The sequence below is a fragment of the Ranitomeya variabilis genome, chromosome 1, assembly GCF_051348905.1.
Source record: "Ranitomeya variabilis isolate aRanVar5 chromosome 1, aRanVar5.hap1, whole genome shotgun sequence".
NCBI classification, from domain to species: domain Eukaryota; kingdom Metazoa; phylum Chordata; class Amphibia; order Anura; family Dendrobatidae; genus Ranitomeya; species Ranitomeya variabilis.
The window spans coordinates 805875960-805898746 of record NC_135232.1 but is presented as its reverse complement, the minus strand read 5'-3'; the positions used below and the strand labels follow the sequence as shown (position 1 = coordinate 805898746).

The 22787-nt window shown below is 45.5% G+C and overlaps 1 protein-coding gene across 3 annotated transcripts in view; it reads left to right on the top strand.

Annotated features, from left to right (window-relative positions):
* Positions 1-13580, top strand: part of POFUT3 (protein O-fucosyltransferase 3) — a 45615-nt gene extending 32035 nt beyond the window's left edge. For all 3 annotated transcript variants that reach the window (XM_077274169.1, XM_077274184.1, XM_077274178.1), the window contains one exon: positions 11725-13580. In XM_077274169.1, coding sequence (XP_077130284.1) covers positions 11725-11949 — 225 coding nt within the window. In that variant the 3' untranslated portion in view covers positions 11950-13580. The remainder of the gene's footprint in view (positions 1-11724) is intronic.
* The last annotated feature ends 9207 nt before the right edge of the window (positions 13581-22787 follow it).

The following is a 22787-nucleotide window of genomic DNA, read 5'->3' as shown; positions in this document are numbered from 1 at the left end:
GCTGCTCCCGCTGATCTCCTGACAGCGGGCGCCGGGCAGTGACGTCATCGCGCCCACTATCAGTGTCGGCGAAGTCAGACGCCGACACTGACAGAGGGGGATAATGGGAGAAGAAGCGCAGCGCTCCTTCTCCTATCATTGCGATCAGCTGGATCAGCTAAATGCCAGTACAGCTGATCTTCCAATGACGGCGGGGGGCCCACTGCTGGCATCGGGCACCCCGCCTGCTCAGGGGCCCCATAGTGGCAGAGCAGGGAGATCGATTCTCCCTGCTCTGCGCAGAAGGTAACTGTATTGGCGCGCTGCACGCGCCGATACAATTACAGTAGCGTAGCTCCGGGTGGGCCCCCTCAGAGCACCGGGCCCGGGGCGCCTGCACCCTCTGCCCCCCTGGTATCTACGCTACTGACTTCAGGCCCTCCCCAGAGCATGAGCATATCATTAACGCAAAACTGGAAAATAAGATTAAAAAACAACCACAATTCGGATTTCATCAACCAAGGTATCATTTTAATCAGTATAACGGCGCCGACCTGACACTGTGTAGGTTACTGTGCACAATCCTTCTGACAGGTCCCCTTTAACAGTTTATTTTTCTTAACGCAGATATAGGGAGGAGTCATTTTAAATAGGAAGTAAATTGTGTAAGAACAGAATATGTCAGAATACAGTATTGGCAAAGTTGACATCAAACACAAAATAATTTGTACACAAGAACTGCTCTTCATAGAATCATAAAATCATAGAATGGTAGAGTTGGAATTGACCTCCTGGGTCATCTGGTCAACCCCCTGCTCAAAGCAGGATTCACTAAATCGTCAAGACTTCCATTGTAGGAGAACTCACCACCTCTCGTGGCAGCCTGTTCCACTCATTGATCACCCTGTCAAAAAGTTTTTTCTAATATCTAATCTGTGTCTCCTCCCATTCAGTTTCATCCCATTGCTTCTAGTCTTTTTTTGTGCAAATTAGAATAAAGATAATCCTTCTACAATGTGACAGCCCTTGAGATATTTGTAGACAGCTATTAAGTCTCCTCTCAGTCTTCTTTTTTGCAAGCTAAACATTCCCAAATCCTGTAACCGTTCCTCATAGGACATGGTTTGCAGACCGGTCACCATTCTGGTCGCTCTTTTCTGAACTTGCTCCAGTTTGTTGATGTCTTTTTTTAAAATGTGGTGCCCAAAACTGGACACAGTATTCCAGATGAGGTCTGACCAAAGAGGAGTAGAGAGCAATAATGACTTCACATGATCTAGACTGTATGCTTCTGTTAATACATCTCAGAATTGTATTTGCCTTTTTATCTGCTGCATCACACTGTTGACTCATGTTCAGTTTATGATCTATTACTATACCCAAGTCTTTTTCACATGTGCTGTTGCTTAGCCCTATTCCTCCCATTCTGTATATGCTTTTTTCATTTTTATTGCCCAGATGTAGTACTTTGCATTTTCCCCTGTTAAAAACCATTCTGTTAGTTGCTGCCCACTGCTCCAGTTTATTTATATATTTTTGAATCCTCTCTCTCTTCTCTAGTATTAGCTATCCCTCCTAGCTTTGTGTCATTAGCAAATGTAATCAGTTTACCCTCAATTCCTTCATCTAAATCATTGATAAAGATGTTGAACAATACAGGGCCCAGGACAGAGCCCTGTGGTATCCCACTTGAGACATTCTTCCAACTGGATGTGCAGCCATTTACGACCACTCTTCGGGTCCGATCACTAAGCCAGTTATGAATCCACCTAACAGTTGCCTTGTCCATTCCATACTTAGTCATTTTTTCATTAAGGATTGTGTGAGATACTTTGTCAAATGCTTTGCTGAAATCAAGATATACTATATCTTGTGATATAGTCAGTGATTCTGTCATAGAAGGAAATTAAGTTAGTCTGACATGACTTATCTTATTAGTTACAAACCCATGCTGTCTCTGTCTTATTCAGGTACTTACATACACATCGTTTAATAGTTTGTTCAAAGATCTTTCCTGGTATAGACGTCAGTCTCACCGGCCTATAGTTCCCTGGGTCCACCTTCTTCCACTTTTTGAAGATAGGAAGAACATTTGCTCTTCTCCAGTCTTCTAGGACTTCTCCTGTTCTCCAAGAATTTTCTAAGATTATGGAAAGTGGTTCAAAAATTTCTTCTGCTGTCTCCTTCAGTAATTAATCTGGACCTGGAGACTTGAATTCATTTATGTTAGCTAAGTGTTTCCTCACTATCTTTCTGTTTATAGATATCCTGGATTCTTCTATTCCTTTAATAGGACAGTGAAAATTAGTTGATGTTACATTTCCTTTCTGAGAGAAAATAGATGCAATATAGAAATTCAAAGGTTCGGCCTTCTCAACATCCTTTCTTACCATTTCAGAATTTCCATCCTATAAAAATCCAATAGCATTTTTGATTTTTCTTTTACTTTTGACATATCCCCAAAACCCTATTTTATTGCTTTTGACGTCTCTTACAAGCCTTAATTCATTGTCAGCTTTAGATAATCTAATTCGTGCCCTGCAGGTTCCGCAGACAGCATTATATTCTTCTTTAGATATGCCTCCCTCTTTCCATTTGATAAACATTTCTTTCTTCCTTTTTAGCATGTGTTTAAGTTCTGTGTTCATCCATCCACCACTCGTGTCTCCCCTTTTCCTCATAGTTTGTAAGCTTGCGAGCAGGGCCCTCATTCCTCCTGGTATCTATTTTGAACTGTGATTTCTGTTATGCTGTAATGTCTATTGTCTGTACAAGTCCCCTCTATAAGTTGTAAAGCGCTGCGGAATATGTTGGCGCTATATAAATAAAAATTATTATTAATTATTATTATTATCCTGGTTTTCTTAAATGCTTCCTATTCTTCCCTCTTTTCGGCATTGTTAGCAATTGTGCTTTTAGAATCTCATTTTTCAAGATTTCCCATCCTTCCTGGACATTTTTGTCCTTAAGAATATCCAGCCATTAGATCCCTCCGATTCTCTTTCGGAGTCCCTTAAAATCTGCCTTTCTGAAATCTAACCTTGATGTCTGAGTCTTCACAGATCTTCCTCCTCTAGTTATCCAAAATTATAAAACAGCATGGTCACTACCTCCTAGGGTCCCAGCCACTCTTACCTCCTCAACCATTACCTCCCTTTTTATAAGGATTACAGTAGATCCAAGGTAGCAGATCCCCTTGTTTTCTCCCCTACCTTTTGGAAGATAAAATTGTCAGCAAGAGAGGATAAGAATTTGCTTGACCTGTCAGTTTTGCCCGAGAGAGATTCCCAACAAATGTCCGGATAGTTGAAATCTCCCACGATCACTGTCATATTTTTTGGAGAACTTAGCCATTTGATGCATAAAGAGTTCATCCATATCTTCAGCTTGCACAGGCGGCCTTAGTAAATGCCTACAATCGTGTCCTTTCCATTGTTCTGTCCATTGTTCATGATCCAGCTAATTCCTAATGGCTGCAGCATTCACAGGGATTAAGGTGTCATTAACATTGTTCTACTCAATTTACAGGCTCTAACGGGGGTCACTGGGTTCTCCTGCTAGGCCGCAAGTCTTTCTAACAAAGGCAATTAAAGCTTTCTGGGCCTTCCTCACAGTGGCCGGTCTCTGTCCTGTCTGCTGCACCTCCCTGTACCCTGTATCATACGTCATAGGGAGCAACGTCTCAGCACACTCAAGCCTCTTGCTCACTGCACTGGACATCCACTACCAAATTGCAGTCAGCACTCTGTCTTCCGGGCTTGACCTGCAACGGTCATCTGTCGGGCCAGGATGAATGATGGCTGGGCCACGGGTCTTGACAGGTATAGTCTGGCTCACTGGTCCTAACTGGCGCGAAGCAAGGCATCAGGTCTTGACAGGCATAGTCTGGCTATTGGGTCTCGACCATCGCCTGGGTCCAACTCGTACTGATGACTCGGCCGCAGAGTCCTTCTCAGCACACATTCAGCTGGTCTCACTTATTAACACTAAACTGACTCCCACCTTGTCACTCTGGTCATTTATATCAGAGAACTGCATCACAGATGTCACCTGACTCGGTGCTACCTTTGGGAATGTCTTTCCCGCAACTCTTCCTCTTTCTTCTGGCTCTGCAGGGTTCCATTTAAGTTCCTTTTTCACATGGACTGGCATATTTTAATCATCATTTGTATCATTACAGGGCCTCCTGCTTTCTATATCTCAGAAGGTATAGCATAGTTTGCTGTTGTTTTGTCACAGGGGAATTGTTTTATTGCATTCCTGACTTCATTTTCACTGTCACCAAAATTGAGGTCCTTGTTGATTTCTACCTGGGGCAGGCAAGCAATGGACCCATCGTTAATAACAGCAGAGTGATTAAGAACACTATTGAAGTGCTCAGCCCTCATTTCCAAAATGTGTTTATTTGTTGTCAGCAGCTTAGTTCCATCTGCGTTGAGGAGTTGGATGCTTGGGGTCCATATACATCATTTTGCGCATCATAGAAGTGCTTGTGGTCATGTCTGTCTGCATTCCCTGCATTTCCTCAGCCTTCTTGCTAAACCAGCTGTCCTGCATCTTAGGTAGCTTTATCTTTACCTTTCTTTTTGTGTTGATAAGGCATCCTTCGTGGCTAGCGACGAGTGGTCATTTTAATGTGCTTTGTACTGATTTTTCTCTTCTAGGAGTGCCTTTATTTATTCGTTGTTTTCATCTAACCAATCTTGGTTACTTTGAGCTGCTGGTCCGAGATGCTCCAGGGGCGAATTTTAAATAGCATCTTTAAGAATTGTCCACTGTTCTTCAGTGCCAGTCTTGTTTCATCTGCCTTTAGTATATACTGACAATCTGCTGTCAAGGTCATTGGTAAATTCCCCTGCAACTCTTCTGCTTTGCAGCTTGTAGACATTCAGCCTCTTTGTAGTCTTCTGCCTTTGGGTTCTCCCCGATGACAGCATGCAAAGCCTGCGCTTAGACACGATGAGGCAGTGGTTGATCCAGCAGTCGGCACCACATAGGGCTCTCGTTTGTCTAAAGTCCACCCTATCCCTCTTCATGGCAATGATGTAGTTAATGAGAAGCTAGTGCATCAAGCGTGGGTGCATCCTGTCACGGTTCCTGATACTTGCCTGTTCGGCCGGCGCGCTCCCAAGGTCCCTCCCTCTTCTCCTTCTTCCAGTTTCTCGGCCTCTCTGCGCGTCGGCGGTCAGCGCATGCGCCGTAGGGTCTCCTCCGCCGCTCGGCCTTCTGGGAGGTCGTGACCCGATGGCCCCGCCTCCAATATGGCGGCGCCCATTGGGTATTTCAGCTCGGCGCTTCCTCAGGTAAGCGCCTGTGTATCTACGTTGTTTCTGCCCGTTAGTTCAGCATTATACTCTGGCCCATTCTAGGCATAGCCTCTGTGTTTCCGTCGCCGCCTCGGCCTCTGTTTGTTCGGCGTCTCCCACGTCCTCAGTTCCCTTATTCCTCCTGCTCCGGCTGTCTTATTAATATTGGTATTTCTTTCCCTTCCAGTACTCCGCATTGGTTTCTCTCATCATCTTCAGCGCACCTGTTCTTCTGCTCCACCCAGTCGTCCCTTTGGCTCCGGCAGTTGCGGTTCCATCCTCCTTGGGCCTGCTCCTAACACTCCCTGTATAGGGGGTGCACCCATCAGGTTTGCTCGCCCTAGGGGGCTCTGGGACCGTGACCCAGAGGGTCCACTTTGGGGTTCACTTCGTCTCTCTCTAGCTTACCCCGAGTAGCGTGATTGTATACACAGGCCATGGATCCCGCTGGAGCCGCTGCCGCTCAAAAGGAGCTGCTCTTCCTCCGCGAAAATCAGTCCCGTATGATGGCCTTTATGAAGTCGATGGACTCTCGTTTGTCCTCACTTCAATCTTCCGATCCTGGAAATGCCTCTTTGTTGCTAAATCTGCAACAGGAGCTGGCACAGCAGCGCGACACTCAAACGCAAATTCTGACTTATCTGGCCGCTATAGATTCTCGCCTTCTTTCTCTACAGACTCCTTCTCCTACTGTCGCGCCTGTTCACGCCTCTCACGCACCTCCTTGTTTAGCCAAACCCCCACGCTATAATGGAGACCCCAAAGTTTGTCGGGGATTTCTAAATCAGTGTCGCCTCCATTTTGAACTCTTGCCCTTGCAATACCCCACCGATCGAGCTAAAATAGCCTTCATTATTTCTCATCTCGAGTGGAATGCATTAGCGTGGGTAAATCCTCTCTGGGAACGTGATGATCCCCTAATGTCTCACCTAGATAATTTCCTTGAGACGTTCCGTCGAGTGTTCGACGAACCAGGTCGCCTGGCCTCAACTACTGAGTCCCTGTTTAGTTTACAACAGGGAACCCTGTCCGTAGGTCAGTACGCCATTCAGTTCCGTACTTTATCCTCTGACCTTGGGTGGAACTATGAGGCCCTGGTAGGGGCATTCTGGCGTGGACTATCCGGTCGCATAAAAGATGAATTGGCTGGTCGGGATACTCCTACCAATTTGGAGGATCTGATTTCCTTGGCCACTCGTATTGATCTCCGATTTCAGGAACGAGCACGAGAGAGAAGGACTCCACGTCTTTCTCTGCCTCTTCGAACCTCTCCCAGTCCTAGACCCAGAGTGTCTTCCTCTGAACCGGCGCCGGAACCTATGCAAGTAGACCGGCTCAAGATGTCTGAGCAACGGCGCCTAGGTCAGGTAAGAGAGGCCTCCCTAGGTACATGTGATACCTCTCTACCTCTTACGCTCTCTGTTCTACTTCTTATCTCTGGTAAACGCTATTCCCTGCCAGCTTACATTGACTCGGGTGCAGCAGGGAATTTTATCAGGTTAGAGGAGGTAGTAAAATTTTCTGTTCCCGTTAAGACCTTAGAAAGCCCTCTTTTTCTTGCTTCAGTGGACAGCAAGCCCTTGCAAGAGACTATAACCCAGGTCACCCAAATAGTAGAACTTCAAGTAGGGGTTTTACACAAGGAAAAAATTGCGTTTTACGTTTTAGCCAATATTTCCCATCCGGTGCTTTTGGGCTTACCTTGGTTACGAACCCATGAACCCGTGTTAGATTGGCACAATGGCAATATTCTCTCGTGGGGGGATTCCTGCCGGGCTCGGTGTCTGTTGTCGGTACGTCCTGTGGGTGTCTCTTGTTCTTCCCTTGCCCTTCCTGGTCTGCCTTCTGCTTATTCTTCCTTTTCTGATGTTTTCAATAAGAAGGAAGCAGAGAATCTTCCACCACATCGGTCCTACGACTGTCCTATAGATCTGGTTCCTGGTGCCATGCCTCCGCGAGGAAGAATCTACCCTCTCTCACCTGCGGAGACTTAAGCTATGTCGGAGTACGTTCGGGAGAACCTTGCTAGAGGTTTCATTCGGAAGTCCACCTCTCCTGCTGGAGCCGGTTTCTTTTTTGTCAAGAAGAAAGACGGCTCGCTTCGTCCCTGCATAGACTATAGAGGTTTGAACAACATTACGGTGAAGAATAAATATCCATTACCTTTAATCTCTGAACTCTTTGACCGCTTAAGAGGAGCACGAGTCTTCACTAAGTTAGATCTTCGAGGGGCTTACAACCTTGTTCGAATCCGTGCAGGCGATGAATGGAAGACCGCATTTAATACCCGTGACGGCCACTATGAGTACTTAGTGATGCCTTTTGGTCTCTGTAATGCTCCCGCTGTGTTCCAAGAATTCGTTAATGACATCTTCAGAGATTGCCTTTATATCTGTGTCGTAGTCTATCTTGACGACATACTAATCTTCTCTCCGAATCTCTCCGCCCATCGACGAGATGTTCGTCTTGTTTTACAACGCCTCCGTGAGAACCATCTTTTTGCCAAGATCGAAAAATGTGTTTTCGAACAATCAAGTGTACCCTTCCTGGGATATATTGTTTCCGATGCCGGTCTGAAGATGGATCCAGCCAAGGTGTCCGCAGTTCTGGATTGGCCACAGCCTGTTGGAGTTAAAGCCATTCAATGCTTCCTTGGCTTCGCCAACTACTATAGGCAATTCATTCCACATTTTTCTTCATTAACCAAACCCCTCTCGGCTCTCACTCGCAAAGGACTTGCTTCCAACAACTGGTCCTCGGAGGCCCAAAATGCATTCCTTACTTTGAAACAAAGATTAGCTGCAGCTCCAGTGCTTCATCGTCCTGATGCCAACAGACCCTTCGTCCTTGAAGTGGATGCATCTTCCGTGGGAGTCGGAGCAGTCCTCTTACAGAAGTCAGTTTCTGGACGTGTCGTCACGTGTGGTTTCTTTTCCAAATCATTTTCTTCTTCAGAACGCAATTACTCTATCGGAGATAAGGAACTGTTAGCCATTAAGTTGGCCTTAGAAGAGTGGCGATATCTCCTCGAAGGGGCCGTTCATCCCTTCACCATTTTTACGGACCATAAGAATCTAGCCTATGTACAGATGGCACAAAGACTTAACCCTCGACAGGCCAGATGGTCCCTGTTTTTTGGACGTTTTGATTTTGAACTCCATTTCCGTCCTGGAGACAAAAATGTCAGAGCTGATGCTCTCTCACGGTCCTCTCAACCTTTGGATGAGGTGGAGAATCCTGCACATATTATTGATCCAACTAGGATTATTTCCGTTGCTCCTCTGGAAGTGGTTTCCTCTCCTCCTGGGAAGACCTTCGTGGCAAGCAAAGACAGAAAACGAGTTCTGCTCTGGGGCCACTCCTCCAAATTTGCCGGGCACGCTGGAGTCAAGAAGACACTTTCTCTCATAGCTCGTCACTACTGGTGGCCATCCTTTCGTCAAGACGTCGTGGATTTCATTGCCTCGTGTCCTTCTTGTGCAAAAAATAAGGTTCCTCGGCAATTACCTACCGGACTCTTACATCCGCTTCCTGTACCTTCTTGTCCTTGGAGTGATATTGCCATGGACTTTATTACGGATCTCCCTCGCTCCTCCAATTGCTCTGTTATCCTGGTGGTAGTGGATCGATTTTCGAAAATGGCTCACTTCATACCCTTGTCTGGATTGCCATCTGCTCCCGAATTGGCGAAGATCTTCATCCTTCACATCTTCCGACTACACGGCTTTCCACGTCATATCGTTTCTGATCGTGGAGTTCAGTTCACCGCTCGTTTCTGGAGAGCTTTGTGTAGCTTAATGAAGGTGACTTTGGATTTCTCTTCCGCCTACCATCCTCAGTCCAATGGCCAAGTGGAGCGTATCAATCAGGTTCTCACGTCCTATTTACGTCATTTTTCCAATGCCCACCAGGATGATTGGGTCTCTTTGCTTCCATGGGCTGAATTTGCCTATAACAATCACCCCTCTGAATCTTCTTCTAAATCTCCATTCTTGGTGGTTTTCGGGCAGCACCCTGGCATTCCTTTTCCCGTTTCCTGCACTTCAGGCGTACCGGCAGCTGATTCCTTGTCCCGGGAGTTCTCCAAAATTTGGCAAGAGACTAAGGAGTCACTTCTTAAGGCCAGTGATCGTATGAAAAGGTTTGCGGATAAGAAGCGGCTTGATGCACCTCCTTATCAACCGGGGGATAAGGTGTGGCTCTCATCTCGGTATATCAGGTTGAAAATTCCTTCTCATAAACTTGGTCCTCGCTACATTGGTCCCTTTGAAATTTCCAACCGAATTAATGATGTGGCTTACAAGTTAAAATTACCCGCATCTTTGCATGTTCCTAATGCCTTTCATGTCTCGCTTCTTAAACCTGCTGTGTTTAATCGTTTTCACTCCTCTTCTCCTGTAGTCCCATCCTTCTCTTCCTCCGATGAACAATTCGAGGTGAGAGACATTTTAGCCCAGAGAACGGTTAAGGGTCGAACTTGGTTTCTGATTGATTGGAAGGGTTTTGGTCCTGAGGAGAGATCTTGGGAACCTCGAGAGAACATCAATGCACCCCATATTTTGAAGAGGTTTCTTTCCAGTTCCAGGAGGAGGGGGAGTAAGAAAGGGGGTACTGTCACGGTTCCTGATACTTGCCTGTTCGGCCGGCGCGCTCCCAGGGTCCCTCCCTCTTCTCCTTCTTCCAGTTTCTCAGCCTCTCTGCGCGTCGGCGGTCAGCGCATGCGCCGTAGGGTCTCCTCCGCCACTCGGCCTTCTGGGAGGTCGTGACCCGATGGCCCCGCCTCCAATATGGCGGCGCCCATCGGGTATTTCAGCTCGGCGCTTCCTCAGGTAAGCGCCTGTGTATCTACGTTGTTTCTGCCCCGTTAGTTCAGCGTTATACTCTGGCCCATTCTAGGCATAGCCTCTGTGTTTCCGTCCCCGCCTCGGCCTCTGTTTGTTCGGCGTCTCCCACGTCCTCAGTTCCCTTATTCCTCCTGCTCCGGCTGTCTTATTAATATTGGTATTTCTTTCCCTTCCAGTACTCCGCATTGGTTTCTCTCATCATCTTCAGCGCACCTGTTCTTCTGCTCCACCCAGTCGTCCCTTTGGCTCCGGCAGTTGCGGTTCCATCCTCCTTGGGCCTGCTCCTAACACTCCCTGTATAGGGGGTGCACCCATCAGGTTTGCTCGCCCTAGGGGGCTCTGGGACCGTGACCCAGAGGGTCCACTTTGGGGTTCACTTCGTCTCTCTCTAGCTTACCCCGAGTAGCGTGATACATCCACAATGTCTTCTTGCAATTGGGTAGACAGACAGAACAGTGTTGGTGATGACAAGGTCATGTTTAGCACACATCATGAGGAGCAGAAGGACATTATTGTTACACTCGTCGATGCTGCGTCTCCCAATGACTCCTTCCCAGTTTTGGTAGTCTGTTCCCACTCTGGCATTAATGTCTCCAAGTATAATAAACTTGTCTGATTGTGGGATTACTGAGATAAGTGTGTCAGTTCATCATAGAACTTATCCTTAATGTAATTTGAATTGGTCACGATGGGAGCATAGGCACTAATCCACGCAGCAGGCTTTTTGTTTGTAAGTGTAAGCTGAAGTATCATCAGACGGTCATTGATGCCCTCTGAAAGCTGGGCAAGTTTTCAAACAAGGTGAGATTTGATAGCAAATCCCACTCCCGCTTCTCTTCATTCAGTGCTACCTCGACCACTCCAGAAAAAAAAATGTGTATCCATCACTATGTAAGAGTGTGCCAGAGTCGGGTCACACTTCCCCTTTAAGACAGATGTATTGTATTTTATGATTATCAACTTGCATGTCAGTTTTATAATGCTGTACAGTTTTGAAAGGGACAGCGTAGCGTTAGAAATATTAGTTAGTAGTGATGGGTCGTTTGCGAGTGATCTGGTACAAAGAGCTGGCGCCCTGCTGTGAACGATGGGAGCCAGCGCCCCAGTGAGAGCCACTAGATTTCTGAATGGCTCTCACTGGGCGTAAAATCCTGGTGTAGGAAACTGTGTGTAATATGTGCCAAAGCTACACTAAATCTTTCAATATGCACTTTTAGATATGGCACTTCTGGCTGCCTCATTTGTGTTTTTGGAGTATAAATGGCAGGCAGCAATAGTAAATATGCCCACTTTGTGCAAATACGGTCTAAGGCCTCAGTCACACATCCATGTTTCAAGTACGTGTTGTATCCATTTTTCTTTATATATTATAATCTATGGTGCTATTCACATGTCGGTGCTTTTTCACAGACTGTGTATCTGTTCAAAACTCACAGAGACATTCCATTTTTTTTTCCGTTATCATTGATGGAAAGTGAAAATACAAGTCTATGGGTCAGTAGCGAAAAACATTAAAGGCCTAAAAGTATACAACAAAATGTTTTTAATGTCTTAGTACTGGTTCATCTTTCATAATTGATAATTTTGTTTTTTAGGGTTTGCAAACCAAGCAATGGAAAGCTGATTCCAAACATTTGTCTTGTCCGGCCCCCAAACCATTTTCATTCATTCCTGAACGTTCTTTGAAGACCAGTATGAGGGAACTGTGGAGACCGAGCTTTGAACAGTCAAAAAAAGAAGCTAAAGCACTGAGACTTCTTGTCGACAGGAACACAAATTTTACATCTGAAGAATTTTGGAATCTTGTATTCAAACATTAGACTTTGTGAACAGAAAATGAAGGCTTTTTTAATTCTAGATTATATCTACTAACAAGCAAGTTAGAAAATCTAGATAATGATGATCAATTGAAAGTTAACACTACTATTTCACTAACCTGTGAGCCCAATATGTAAATTCTAACTTCTTATTCTTGGACATTGTTAAATAGCACTATGAATCCTTGCATTGTTCTACCATGGGGACCTTCATTTATCATGTTTTAACTATGAGGGGTTTTCAGAACTAACAATATCGGCCTGTCCTTAGTAAATGCCCCCAATGTATGATTTGTGAGGGAATCCCAATTAACAGAATGAAGAGACACTTTTATTGCACTATCCATTCAATCACAGAGTCATTTAATCATAGAAGTTGCAGTTCCATACATAGGTGCACAGACAAGTGTTTCGCTGTGCTAGGTTAATGAGTTAACTCGGTGCCTCATGAGCCATTTGTATGCATGGTTGAAGGAATAGTTCCTGTTTCAAGTGAGCATTTCCAACTCTGGAGCTCAAGTTTGAGATCAGAAGAGCAGATCCGAAGAGCAATGCCACTCTGAGGAAAGTCTACAAAACTCCTGAGCTGAGGACAGCCATAAAGAGTACTTCTGTCTGGGAAAATGAGAATATACTTGTAGACTTTATCCACTGAATGGAGAGGACTTCTGTCTTGAGAAATGGCTGAATGGTTAACCTTCAGGGGTGACCTAGAATTTCACTAGCTTGGGGGATACGGGAACACAGTATAGTGAATGAATTGTAACCTGACTATTGTCCTGATTCTACATTGGATGTGATGTTCATTCAATCTTGTAATTAATCTAAATGGCTTTGTGATCCTTAGAGAGATGATGCACAAAATTGAGTAGACTTTGTCTGGAACTATTCTTTTTCCATTTGGTCTTGGATCGTTATTTGGCTGTTGCATAAAAATTACACAACTGACGTATGCTACAAGGTAGTGGTCATTTGGAAATAAATAATCAGAATGACTGATGAGTAATCTGTCACAGGATGTCCCCCCCTAAACTCCCTTCTTCAGCCCAATCATCTAGTGACCTGTGGGGGTGGATTAAAAGGTAAAACCAGTTCTAACCCAACTGGATTGCTCTGTGTTTGAAGTAATGCAATAAATTTGTAGGGAAAGGATCTTAAAGGCTCTGTTTAGGAGAACAGCAAAGAAATCAAAAGGAGGATCCTCCAGTGTTGTGTTTTTTGGAATGCTAACAGTGTCGAATGCATACCAAATTTGAAAAGGTACTGAGTAGTGATGAGCGAATATACTCGTTACTCGAGATTTCCCGAGCCCGGAAATGGATGTGCAGTCTGTGTCTTTTTCTACAGCTATGGTATACTTTGTTATAGGAGTTGACAGTATTACGCAGAAAAGAGGAAAAAGAAAGTTGTCCTGTCCTCATCTGTTCTCTATGATGTGATCTGTAAAACTGTCACTGATGAAGATGTTGTGACTTTGGAAAAATAATCTTCTATTTTCCAGTGAGATCAACAGCTAGTTTGTAGCATTCAAACATATCACTGCTCTTGTCACTTTTTTTATTTCTGATGCCACCAGTTAACTTTGTAAGTGCTTTAGAAATTTTTAAAAATGTGAATAAAGTGTTTGGGCTTGATGTTTTTTTTTTAACTCTGCACAGTATATTGCAAATTTATTATATTTTTAATGATACCTTACATACAGGGATTAGTTTAGCTGTTTAGTATTGTAACTGCGCAAAGATATCGCTGTTATACCATGCCAGTCACATGGTTACTTGTAGTGTACCATTCTATCCTACAGCCTACTGGACATGACCATAGTATTGGAATAGGTGACTGCCTAGCACCTTCCTGAGTTGTTTGCATGCTAGCCTAGCCCAAAAGTTTACGAGTACCCTTAAACATGTTGTGTTCCAAATATCAATTATTAATAACTTAAAAAATCATATATAGTATTTAATTGCTTTCATTGTATCCTATAAAGAAATATTATTGACCGAAAACAGAAAGATAAATCTCACAGTAAAGGTACAATGCCGAATATTATCCACAGCAAATATAGCCCTGAAGAGAGATCAGGAAAAAAACAAAGGAAGTTATATCATGGTATTAAAATAATAACTTTATTAAACATTACAACATAATTCCAATAGAGAAAATGTCCAGCGAATGGCATATGTTGCTAAAAAAATAACTTTTATTCCATACACAAAAAAATATCTTTTACTCCATAAAAATAAAAAAGACCAACATATTGCAACCAGCCCTATGACACACCAGTGGGAAAAGCATGATCAACGCATTTCGACTTTCGTCTTATTGAGAAAGTCAAAATGTGTTGATCGTGCTTTTCCCACTAGTGTGTCATAGGGCTGCAATATATTGGTCTTTTTTATTTTTATGGAAAAAAAGTTATTTTTTAGCAACATATGCCATTCACTGGACATTTTCTATACTGGATCTTGCTGTGGCTGCTTCACCCTTGTCTGTGCGAGGCGTTGGCTTGCAAACAGGAGGTTAAAACACTTGGACTGGTAAGCTGACTTTTTCTTATCTATATAATCTATATATTACAACATAAATAGTATGCACATGATGAGCAGTCAGCTAAAAAATGTGTATTGAGTCTGTGGGTCACACTACAGTGTGATGACTAACAAATCCCTAATACGGTATTCAATATATCCAAAGGCAAAAGTTAAATAAACCTGAAAGTAAGTATTTGCACATATACATAAATAGACCGTATATCCCTTCAGTTTAAACTATAATAGTAAATATCTGAAATTGTCTTGATCAGGTTACTTTGGACCAGAGACCACATATAACAAGATTTGCTAGTTATAATGGGTTGTGTTGCCCTATGTGTTAGGAGTCGAGTTCCCACTGCTGCACAGGGGGAATCTCGAGCCATGTCTGCTGCAGTCTCACATTCTGCATCAGCCACAGTGGAGCCTGCTCAGCAGAGACGTCGGTCCCAGCGTCTCAGTCTGATATTGTGCAAAGGGTAACTGCTGCCTCTCCAGGCTTTGCTATTGTGCCCTGCACTGATCTGCGGTGAGCAGGCTTTTCTGGGACTAAGTCCTGCTTTGCACACACTGAGCATGCCCAGGGTAAGATCTCTCAGTGGAGATCAAGGGTCACATGCTCAGGTACTGCAGCAACTTCCATTGGTCCTCCAGGAAGGTCCTGTACCTGATCTAGTTCTGTGGCAGCCTTCCATTGGTCCTTCTTGGAAGGTCCTGTAGGTGCTGCAGCTATATAAGGTTCTCATGATCGCATGTCAAATATGTACGAGCTCAGCGCCAGTGTGGTCGTGTGTGTGGTCAGGGACCCGGCTGAAATAAGCCCCTAGAATGCTGGCACCTCCGGCGAGGAGTTTTGTGTATGCAGTCAGGGACCCGGCTGAAATAAGCCCCTAGAATGCTGGCACCTCCGGCAAGGAGTTTATGTGTGAATTCAGGGCTGGCTAATAGCCGATAGAATTCCGACTCCACCGGAGAGGAGCTGCGTGTTGGTTTGACTGCATGACCACTGTCGGCTCTACACAGTAGCTGTGTCCCCTGAGAGCTAAACAGGGCACAGCGTTCTCTTTACTATGGGCTCTGTGAAGTAACAGAGTTCGTTTATTCTATACTGCTTCGCTGCCTTACTTAGCAGCAGGTTCTTTCCTGCACGGTGGATCCCGGGTTGCGAACGCACCTATCCCATCTAATAAATATATTCGGTGCGTTCCGCCAACCCTAACAGTACACTAGCGCCAGGATCTGGCTAAGTAATGGCGGATGAACAGCGATTGCAGGGGTACATCCAGCTGCTGGAGGGCCAGTTGGCATCTCTTGAGCGTACAACCTCGGCGGTGGATGTTACCGCAATAGCTGTTCAGGCTGCTAGCGTGGCTGCAGCAGCTTTACCCACTGCCACCTCTGTTCCGACTTTATCTCACCTCCCATTGCCTGAGAAATACTCTGGGGACAGTAAGTCCTGTAGGGGTTTCGTGAGCCAGTATGGTATACACCTCGAGCTCCTGGCTGCACGTTTTCCCACAGAGCGGGCAAAGGTGGGATTCATAATCTCTCTCCTGTTGGACAGAGCGTTGGAGTGGGCTACGCCGCTGTGGGAGCGCAACGATCATGTGGTGCGGAGTGTTCCTCAGTTTCTGGACACTCTGAAACAGGTCTTTGTAGGACCTCAAGTCACCCATGATACAGCGCTCCAACTGCTGGCTTTGACTCAGGGTTCAACCATGGTCAGCCATTTTGCCGTTCGCTTCCGGACATTAGCGTCTGAGTTGGAATGCAGGAAAGAAATATATCTTGGTACCGTGTTAGCCAGTAGATAGAAAAATATTTAGAATTGAGAGTCCTCAGTGGTTGATACCTTTTAATGGCTAACTGAAAAGATGGTAACAAATTGCAAGCTTTCGAGACTACATACGTCATGAGTTGGAATGGTCAGATAAAACCCTCATTCCCGTATTTTGGAGGGGGCTGGCTGACCATGTGAAGGACGCTTTGGCCACTAGGGAGATTCCTGTCACACTGGAGGAGCTCATAGCTGTATTAACTCGCATAGACCTTCGTTTTCATGAGCAATGGTTGGAGCGAGCCCAGTGTAGGCAGAGGTTTCGGCTGGCTACCACCTTCGCCAGACCTTTGGAATCTCCAGTCCAGGCGTCCGAGTCACATGAGGCCATAGAGGTGACACGAGTGAGATCCAAGTCCCAGTCCGCTCGAGCACTTAAGGTCTGTCATGTTTGCCGGCAGTCAGGACATCTTGCCTCCAAGTGTCCTCAGCGGTTGGGGAAATGTCAGGGTCTAGTGGCAGTTGGAGGAGGTACACTAGACACGGCGACGTTTGCCTCTAAGTTGTCCTTCAAGGGGAAAATTACCATAGGCCCATCCACTCTTATGGTAGAGCTATGCGTGGACTCTGGGGCAGAGGGTAATTTTATGTCATCCGCTTTCACCCAGCATCACTGTGACAGGGTGTACGGCAGAGCAAGAAGGGACAACAGGCCAAGGGATGATTCCACAGATTTATTATCAAGAACGCTGGAACAACACATGCAGGTAGATCTACAGAGTCCACAATTAGTCCAACGGAACAGGTTCGGGGGCACCTCCCGATAATCCTTGTGCCTGCTAACAAAGCAATAGTCCACACGAATCCAAGGGATCCCAAAACAATCTCACAAACGACGAGATATGTCCTCAGCTCAAGTCTCGCCCCGTTCGCTTCCGCAGTCCCAGATGGACGTGGGGTCTTGCCTCAGCTAAGAATCCCCACTCCTTCTCCTTCAAGGATCAACTCACATCTGATCTTAAAATAAGAATGGATTGTCTGAGCTCCTAGGATCCGCCCATGAAGGGGGGTAGGGGTCACACCTTCTATTCAATGGTTGGGTCCATCAGAAGATTCTAGACGGGTCGTCTCCTGTTGTGAATTTACCTTTTGGCTCCCTCTAGTGGCTACTAGTGATTTGACTCTGGGTATGTCATTCATCCCTTGTATGCTCACCTGGGTCGTTTTTGCTTTTTGCTATTTGTTTTTGTTTGCATTTTTGTCCAGCTTGTATATAATCTGTTTCCTGACCTTGCTGGAAGCTCTAGGGTGGCTGGTGTTCTCCCCCCGGGCCGTTAGACGGTTCGGGGGTTCTTGAATCTCCAGCGTGGATTTTGATAGGGTTTTTGTTGACCATATAAGTTATCTTACTACATTCTGCTATTAGTAAGTGGGCCTCTCTTTGCTAAAATCTAGTTCATCTCTGTGTTTGTCATTTCCTCTTACCTCACCGTTATTATTTGTGGGGGGCTACTATCCTACTTTTGGGGTCTATTCTCTGGAGGCAAGAGAGGTCTTTGTTTTCCTCTTCTAGGGGTAGTTAGTCCTCCGGCTGGCGCGAGACATCTAGCGACCAACGTAGGCATGTTCCCCGGCTACTGCTAGTGTTGGCGTTAGGAGTAGATATATGGTCAACCCAGTTACCACTGCCCTATGAGCTGGATTTTTGTACGTCGCAGACTTACTTGTTTCTCTGAGACCCTCACCATTGGGGTCATAACAGTTTGCCAGGCCAGGATTAAATGTTAAATGCATTGCAGAAGCGGGATTATAAGAAAGAAAGTTCTGAGTTTTTTTTTCTCTTTCTCATTTTTTTTTCTTTTCCCCTTTACCTCTGAGTGGCTTGTGTTTGCTGCAGACATGAATGTCCAGACCTTGATTACAAGTGTGGACCAGCTTGCTGCTCGTGTGCAGGGCATACAAGATTATGTTATCAGAAGTCCTATGTCAGAACCTAAGATACCGATTCCTGAACCGTTTTCCGGAGACCGATTTAAATTTAGAAATTTCAGGAATAATTGTAAATTGTTTTTGTCCCTGAAACCCTGTTCATCTGGAGACTCCGCTCAGCAAGTAAAAATTGTTATTTCTTTTTTACGGGGCGACCCTCAGGATTGGGCCTTCTTGCTGGCGCCAGGAGATCCGGCATTGGCTGACATTGATGCGTTTTTTCTGGCGCTCGGTTTGCTTTATGAGGAACTAGGCAGGTAAGCATCTCTGCCTTGTTTTGCTGTTTTTTCTCATTTTTGGAGGATCTCTGAATCCTCTTTTTATGCTTTTAGCTATTTTAGAGTTAGGACTCATGAGCGTGGGGACCCTTGACGTGGGTCATGAGCTTCTTTATTTTGGCCAAAATATCAACTAATACCTCACATAAAAATATATTTTTTTATGTGTTTTTTGCACTTTTTTTCGGGGTGCAGTTGGGCCCATTTTTCTCTTGTAAACTGTGGTGTCTGTTCACATGGGGTGCATTTGGATAGCGCTGGGCAGGCCCGCCTGATCTAATAGAAGGGTGTCACTACTAGGCCTGCCTGGATGCTGTGCATCTCCATTGTGTGAACAGCGCCACATACAAGTTTTTTATGTGCAGCAATGTGCCAAGCAGCCACCCCCTCCATTAGTTTGGTAGGCCGTGAGTGGCTGCCTCATCGGTTATGCTGCACCTGTGTTTTTTTCATCTTGACCACATGGGTCCACTGCATCCTGATAGTGCATTTGTTTGGAGGCCTAGGCAGGTAAGCATCTCTGCCTTGTTTTGCTGTTTTTTCTCATTTTTGGAGGATCTCTGAATCCTCTTTTTGTGCTTTTAGCTATTTTAGAGTTAGGACTCATGAGCGTGGGGACCCTTGACGTGGGTCATGAGCTTCTTTATTTTGGCCAAAATATCAACTAATACCTCACATAAAAATATATTTTTTTATGTGTTTTTTGCACTTTTTTTCGGGGTGCAGTTGGGCCCATTTTTCTCTTGTAAACTGTGGTGTCTGTTCACATGGGGTGCATTTGGATAGCGCTGGGCAGGCCCGCCTGATCTAATAGAAGGGTGTCACTACTAGGCCTGCCTGGATGCTGTGCATCTCCATTGTGTGAACAGCGCCACATACAAGTTTTTTATGTGCAGCAATGTGCCAAGCAGCCACCCCCTCCATTAGTTTGGTAGGCCGTGAGTGGCTGCCTCATCGATTATGCTGCACCTGTGTTTTTTTCATCTTGACCACATGGGTCCACTGCATCCTGATAGTGCATTTGTTTGGAGGCCTAGGCAGGTAAGCATCTCTGCCTTGTTTTGCTGTTTTTTCTTCTTTATGAGGAACCCAATCTTGAGATTCAGGCAGAAAAGGCCTTGCTGGCTATGTCTCAGGGCCAGGACGAGGCTGAAGTGTATTGCCAAAAATTTCGGAAATGGTCCGTGCTGACCCAGTGGAACGAGTGTGCATTGGCTGCTAATTTTAGAAATGGCCTTTCTGAAGCCATTAAGAATGTGATGGTGGGTTTTCCCATTCCCACAGGTCTGAATGATTCTATGGCCCTGGCTATTCAAATCGACCGGCGGTTGCGGGAGCGCAAAACCGCTAATTCCCTCATGGTGTTGTCTGAACAGACACCTGATTTAATGCAATGTGATAGAATCCTGACTAGAAATGAGCGGAAAATTCATAGACGCCAGAATGGCTTGTGTTACTACTGTGGTGATTCTTCACATGTTATCTCAGCATGCTCTAAACGTCTTACTAAGGTTGTTAGTCCGGTCGCCATTGGTAATTTGCAACCTAAGTTTATTCTATCTGTAACTTTGATTTGCTCACTATCATCGTATCCGGTCATGGCGTTTGTGGACTCGGGTGCTGCTCTGAGTCTTATGGATCTGTCATTTGCCAAGCGCTGCGGATTTGTTCTTGAGCCATTGGAAAATCCTATCCCTCTTAGGGGTATTGATTCTACGCCATTGGCAAAAAATAAACCGCAGTTTTGGACACAGGTTACCATGTGCATGACTCCCGAACATCGGGAGGTAATACGTTTTCTTGTTCTGCATAAAATGCATGATTTGGTTGTTTTGGGTTTGCCATGGTTACAGACCCATAATCCAGTCTTGGACTGGAAGGCTATGTCAGTGTCAAGTTGGGGCTGCCATGGAATTCATGGAGATTCCCTGCCCTTGTCTATTGCTTCTTCTACGCCTTCGGAAGTTCCGGCGTATTTGTCTGATTATCAGGATGTCTTCAGCGAGTCTAAGTCCAGTGCACTGCCTCCTCATAGGGAATGTGACTGTGCAATAGATTTGATTCCTGGCAGTAAGTTTCCTAAGGGGAGACTGTTTAATCTGTCGGTACCTGAACATACCGCGATGCGTTCATATATCAAGGAGTCTCTTGAGAAGGGGCATATCCGTCCTTCTTCTTCCCCTCTTGGTGCGGGATTCTTTTTTGTGGCCAAAAAGGACGGATCTTTGAGGCCTTGTATTGACTATCGGCTTTTAAATAAGATCACTGTCAAATTTCAGTATCCTTTGCCGCTGTTGTCAGATTTGTTTGCCCGGATTAAAGGTGCCAAGTGGTTCACCAAGATAGACCTTCGTGGTGCGTACAACCTTGTGCGCATTAGGCAGGGCGATGAATGGAAAACCGCATTCAATACGCCCGAAGGTCATTTTGAGTACTTGGTGATGCCATTCGGTCTCTCTAATGCACCTTCAGTTTTTCAGTCCTTCATGCATGACATTTTCCGGAAGTATCTGGATAAATTTTTGATTGTTTATCTGGATGATATTCTGTTTTTTTCTGATGATTGGGACTCGCATGTGGAGCAGGTCAGGATGGTTTTTGAGATTCTGCGTGAAAATTCTTTGTTTGTAAAAGGCTCAAAGTGTCTCTTTGGTGTACAGAAGGTTCCCTTTTTGGGGTTCATTTTTTCCCCTTCTGCTGTGGAGATGGATCCAGTCAAGGTCCGAGCTATTCATGATTGGACTCAACCCTCGTCAGTTAAGAGTCTTCAGAAGTTCTTGGGTTTTGCTAACTTCTACCGTCGTTTTATCGCAAATTTCTCTAGCGTTGTTAAACCGCTGACGGATATGACCAAGAAAGGCTCTGATGTAGCTAACTGGGCTCCTGCTGCCGTGGAGGCTTTCCAGGAGTTAAAACGCCGGTTTACTTCGGCGCCTGTTTTGTGCCAGCCTGACATCTCACTTCCTTTTCAGGTTGAGGTGGATGCTTCGGAGATTGGGGCAGGGGCCGTTTTGTCACAGAGAGGCCCGGGTTGCTCTACTATGAGACCTTGTGCCTTTTTCTCTAGGAAGTTTTCGCCGGCAGAGCGAAATTATGATGTGGGCAATCGGGAGTTGTTGGCCATGAAGTGGGCATTTGAGGAGTGGCGTCATTGGCTCGAGGGTGCTAAGCATCGTGTGGTGGTCTTGACTGATCACAAAAATCTGATGTATCTCGAGTCTGCTAAACGCCTGAATCCTAGACAGGCCCGCTGGTCATTGTTTTTCTCCCGTTTTGACTTTGTGGTCTCGTATTTACCAGGGTCTAAGAATGTGAAGGCCGACGCTCTGTCTAGGAGCTTTGTGCCTGATGCTCCTGGAGTCGCTGAACCTGTGGGTATTCTTAAGGAAGGAGTTATCGTGTCTGCTATTTCTCCTGATCTGCGACGTGTGTTGCAGAGATTTCAGGCTGGTAGGCCTGACTCTTGTCCACCTGACAGATTGTTTGTGCCTGCTAGATGGACCAGCAGAGTCATTTCCGAGGTTCATTCCTCGGTGTTGGCAGGGCACCCGGGAATTTTTGGCACCAGAGATCTGGTGGCCAGGTCCTTTTGGTGGCCTTCCTTGTCAAGGGATGTGCGGTCATTTGTACAGTCCTGTGGTACTTGTGCTCGAGCTAAGCCTTGCTGCTCTCGTGCCAGCGGGTTGCTCTTGTCCTTGCCTGTCCCGAAGAGACCTTGGACACACATCTCTATGGATTTCATTTCTGATCTTCCGGTGTCTCAGGGCATGTCTGTCATCTGGGTGATATGTGATCGTTTCTCCAAGATGGTCCATTTGGTTCCTTTGCCTAAGCTGCCCTCTTCTTCTGATCTGGTTCCTGTGTTCTTCCAGAACGTGGTTCGTTTGCACGGCATTCCTGAGAATATTGTGTCGGACAGAGGATCCCAGTTTGTTTCCAGGTTCTGGCGATCCTTTTGTGGTAGGATGGGCATTGAGTTTTCGTTTTCATCCGCTTTCCATCCCCAGACTAACGGACAAACGGAGCGAACAAATCAGACTCTGGAGGCTTATTTGAGGTGTTTTGTCTCTTCTGATCAGGATGATTCGGGCTAGTTCCGCCACCTTGGTTTCGCCATTTTTCTGCAACTCTGGTTTCCATCCTCGTTTTTCCTCGGGACATGTGGAGCCTTCTGACTGTCCTGGGGTGGATTCCGTGGTGGATAGGTTGCAGCAGATCTGGGGGCATGTGATGGACAACTTGAAGTTGTCACAGGAGAAGGCTCAGCGT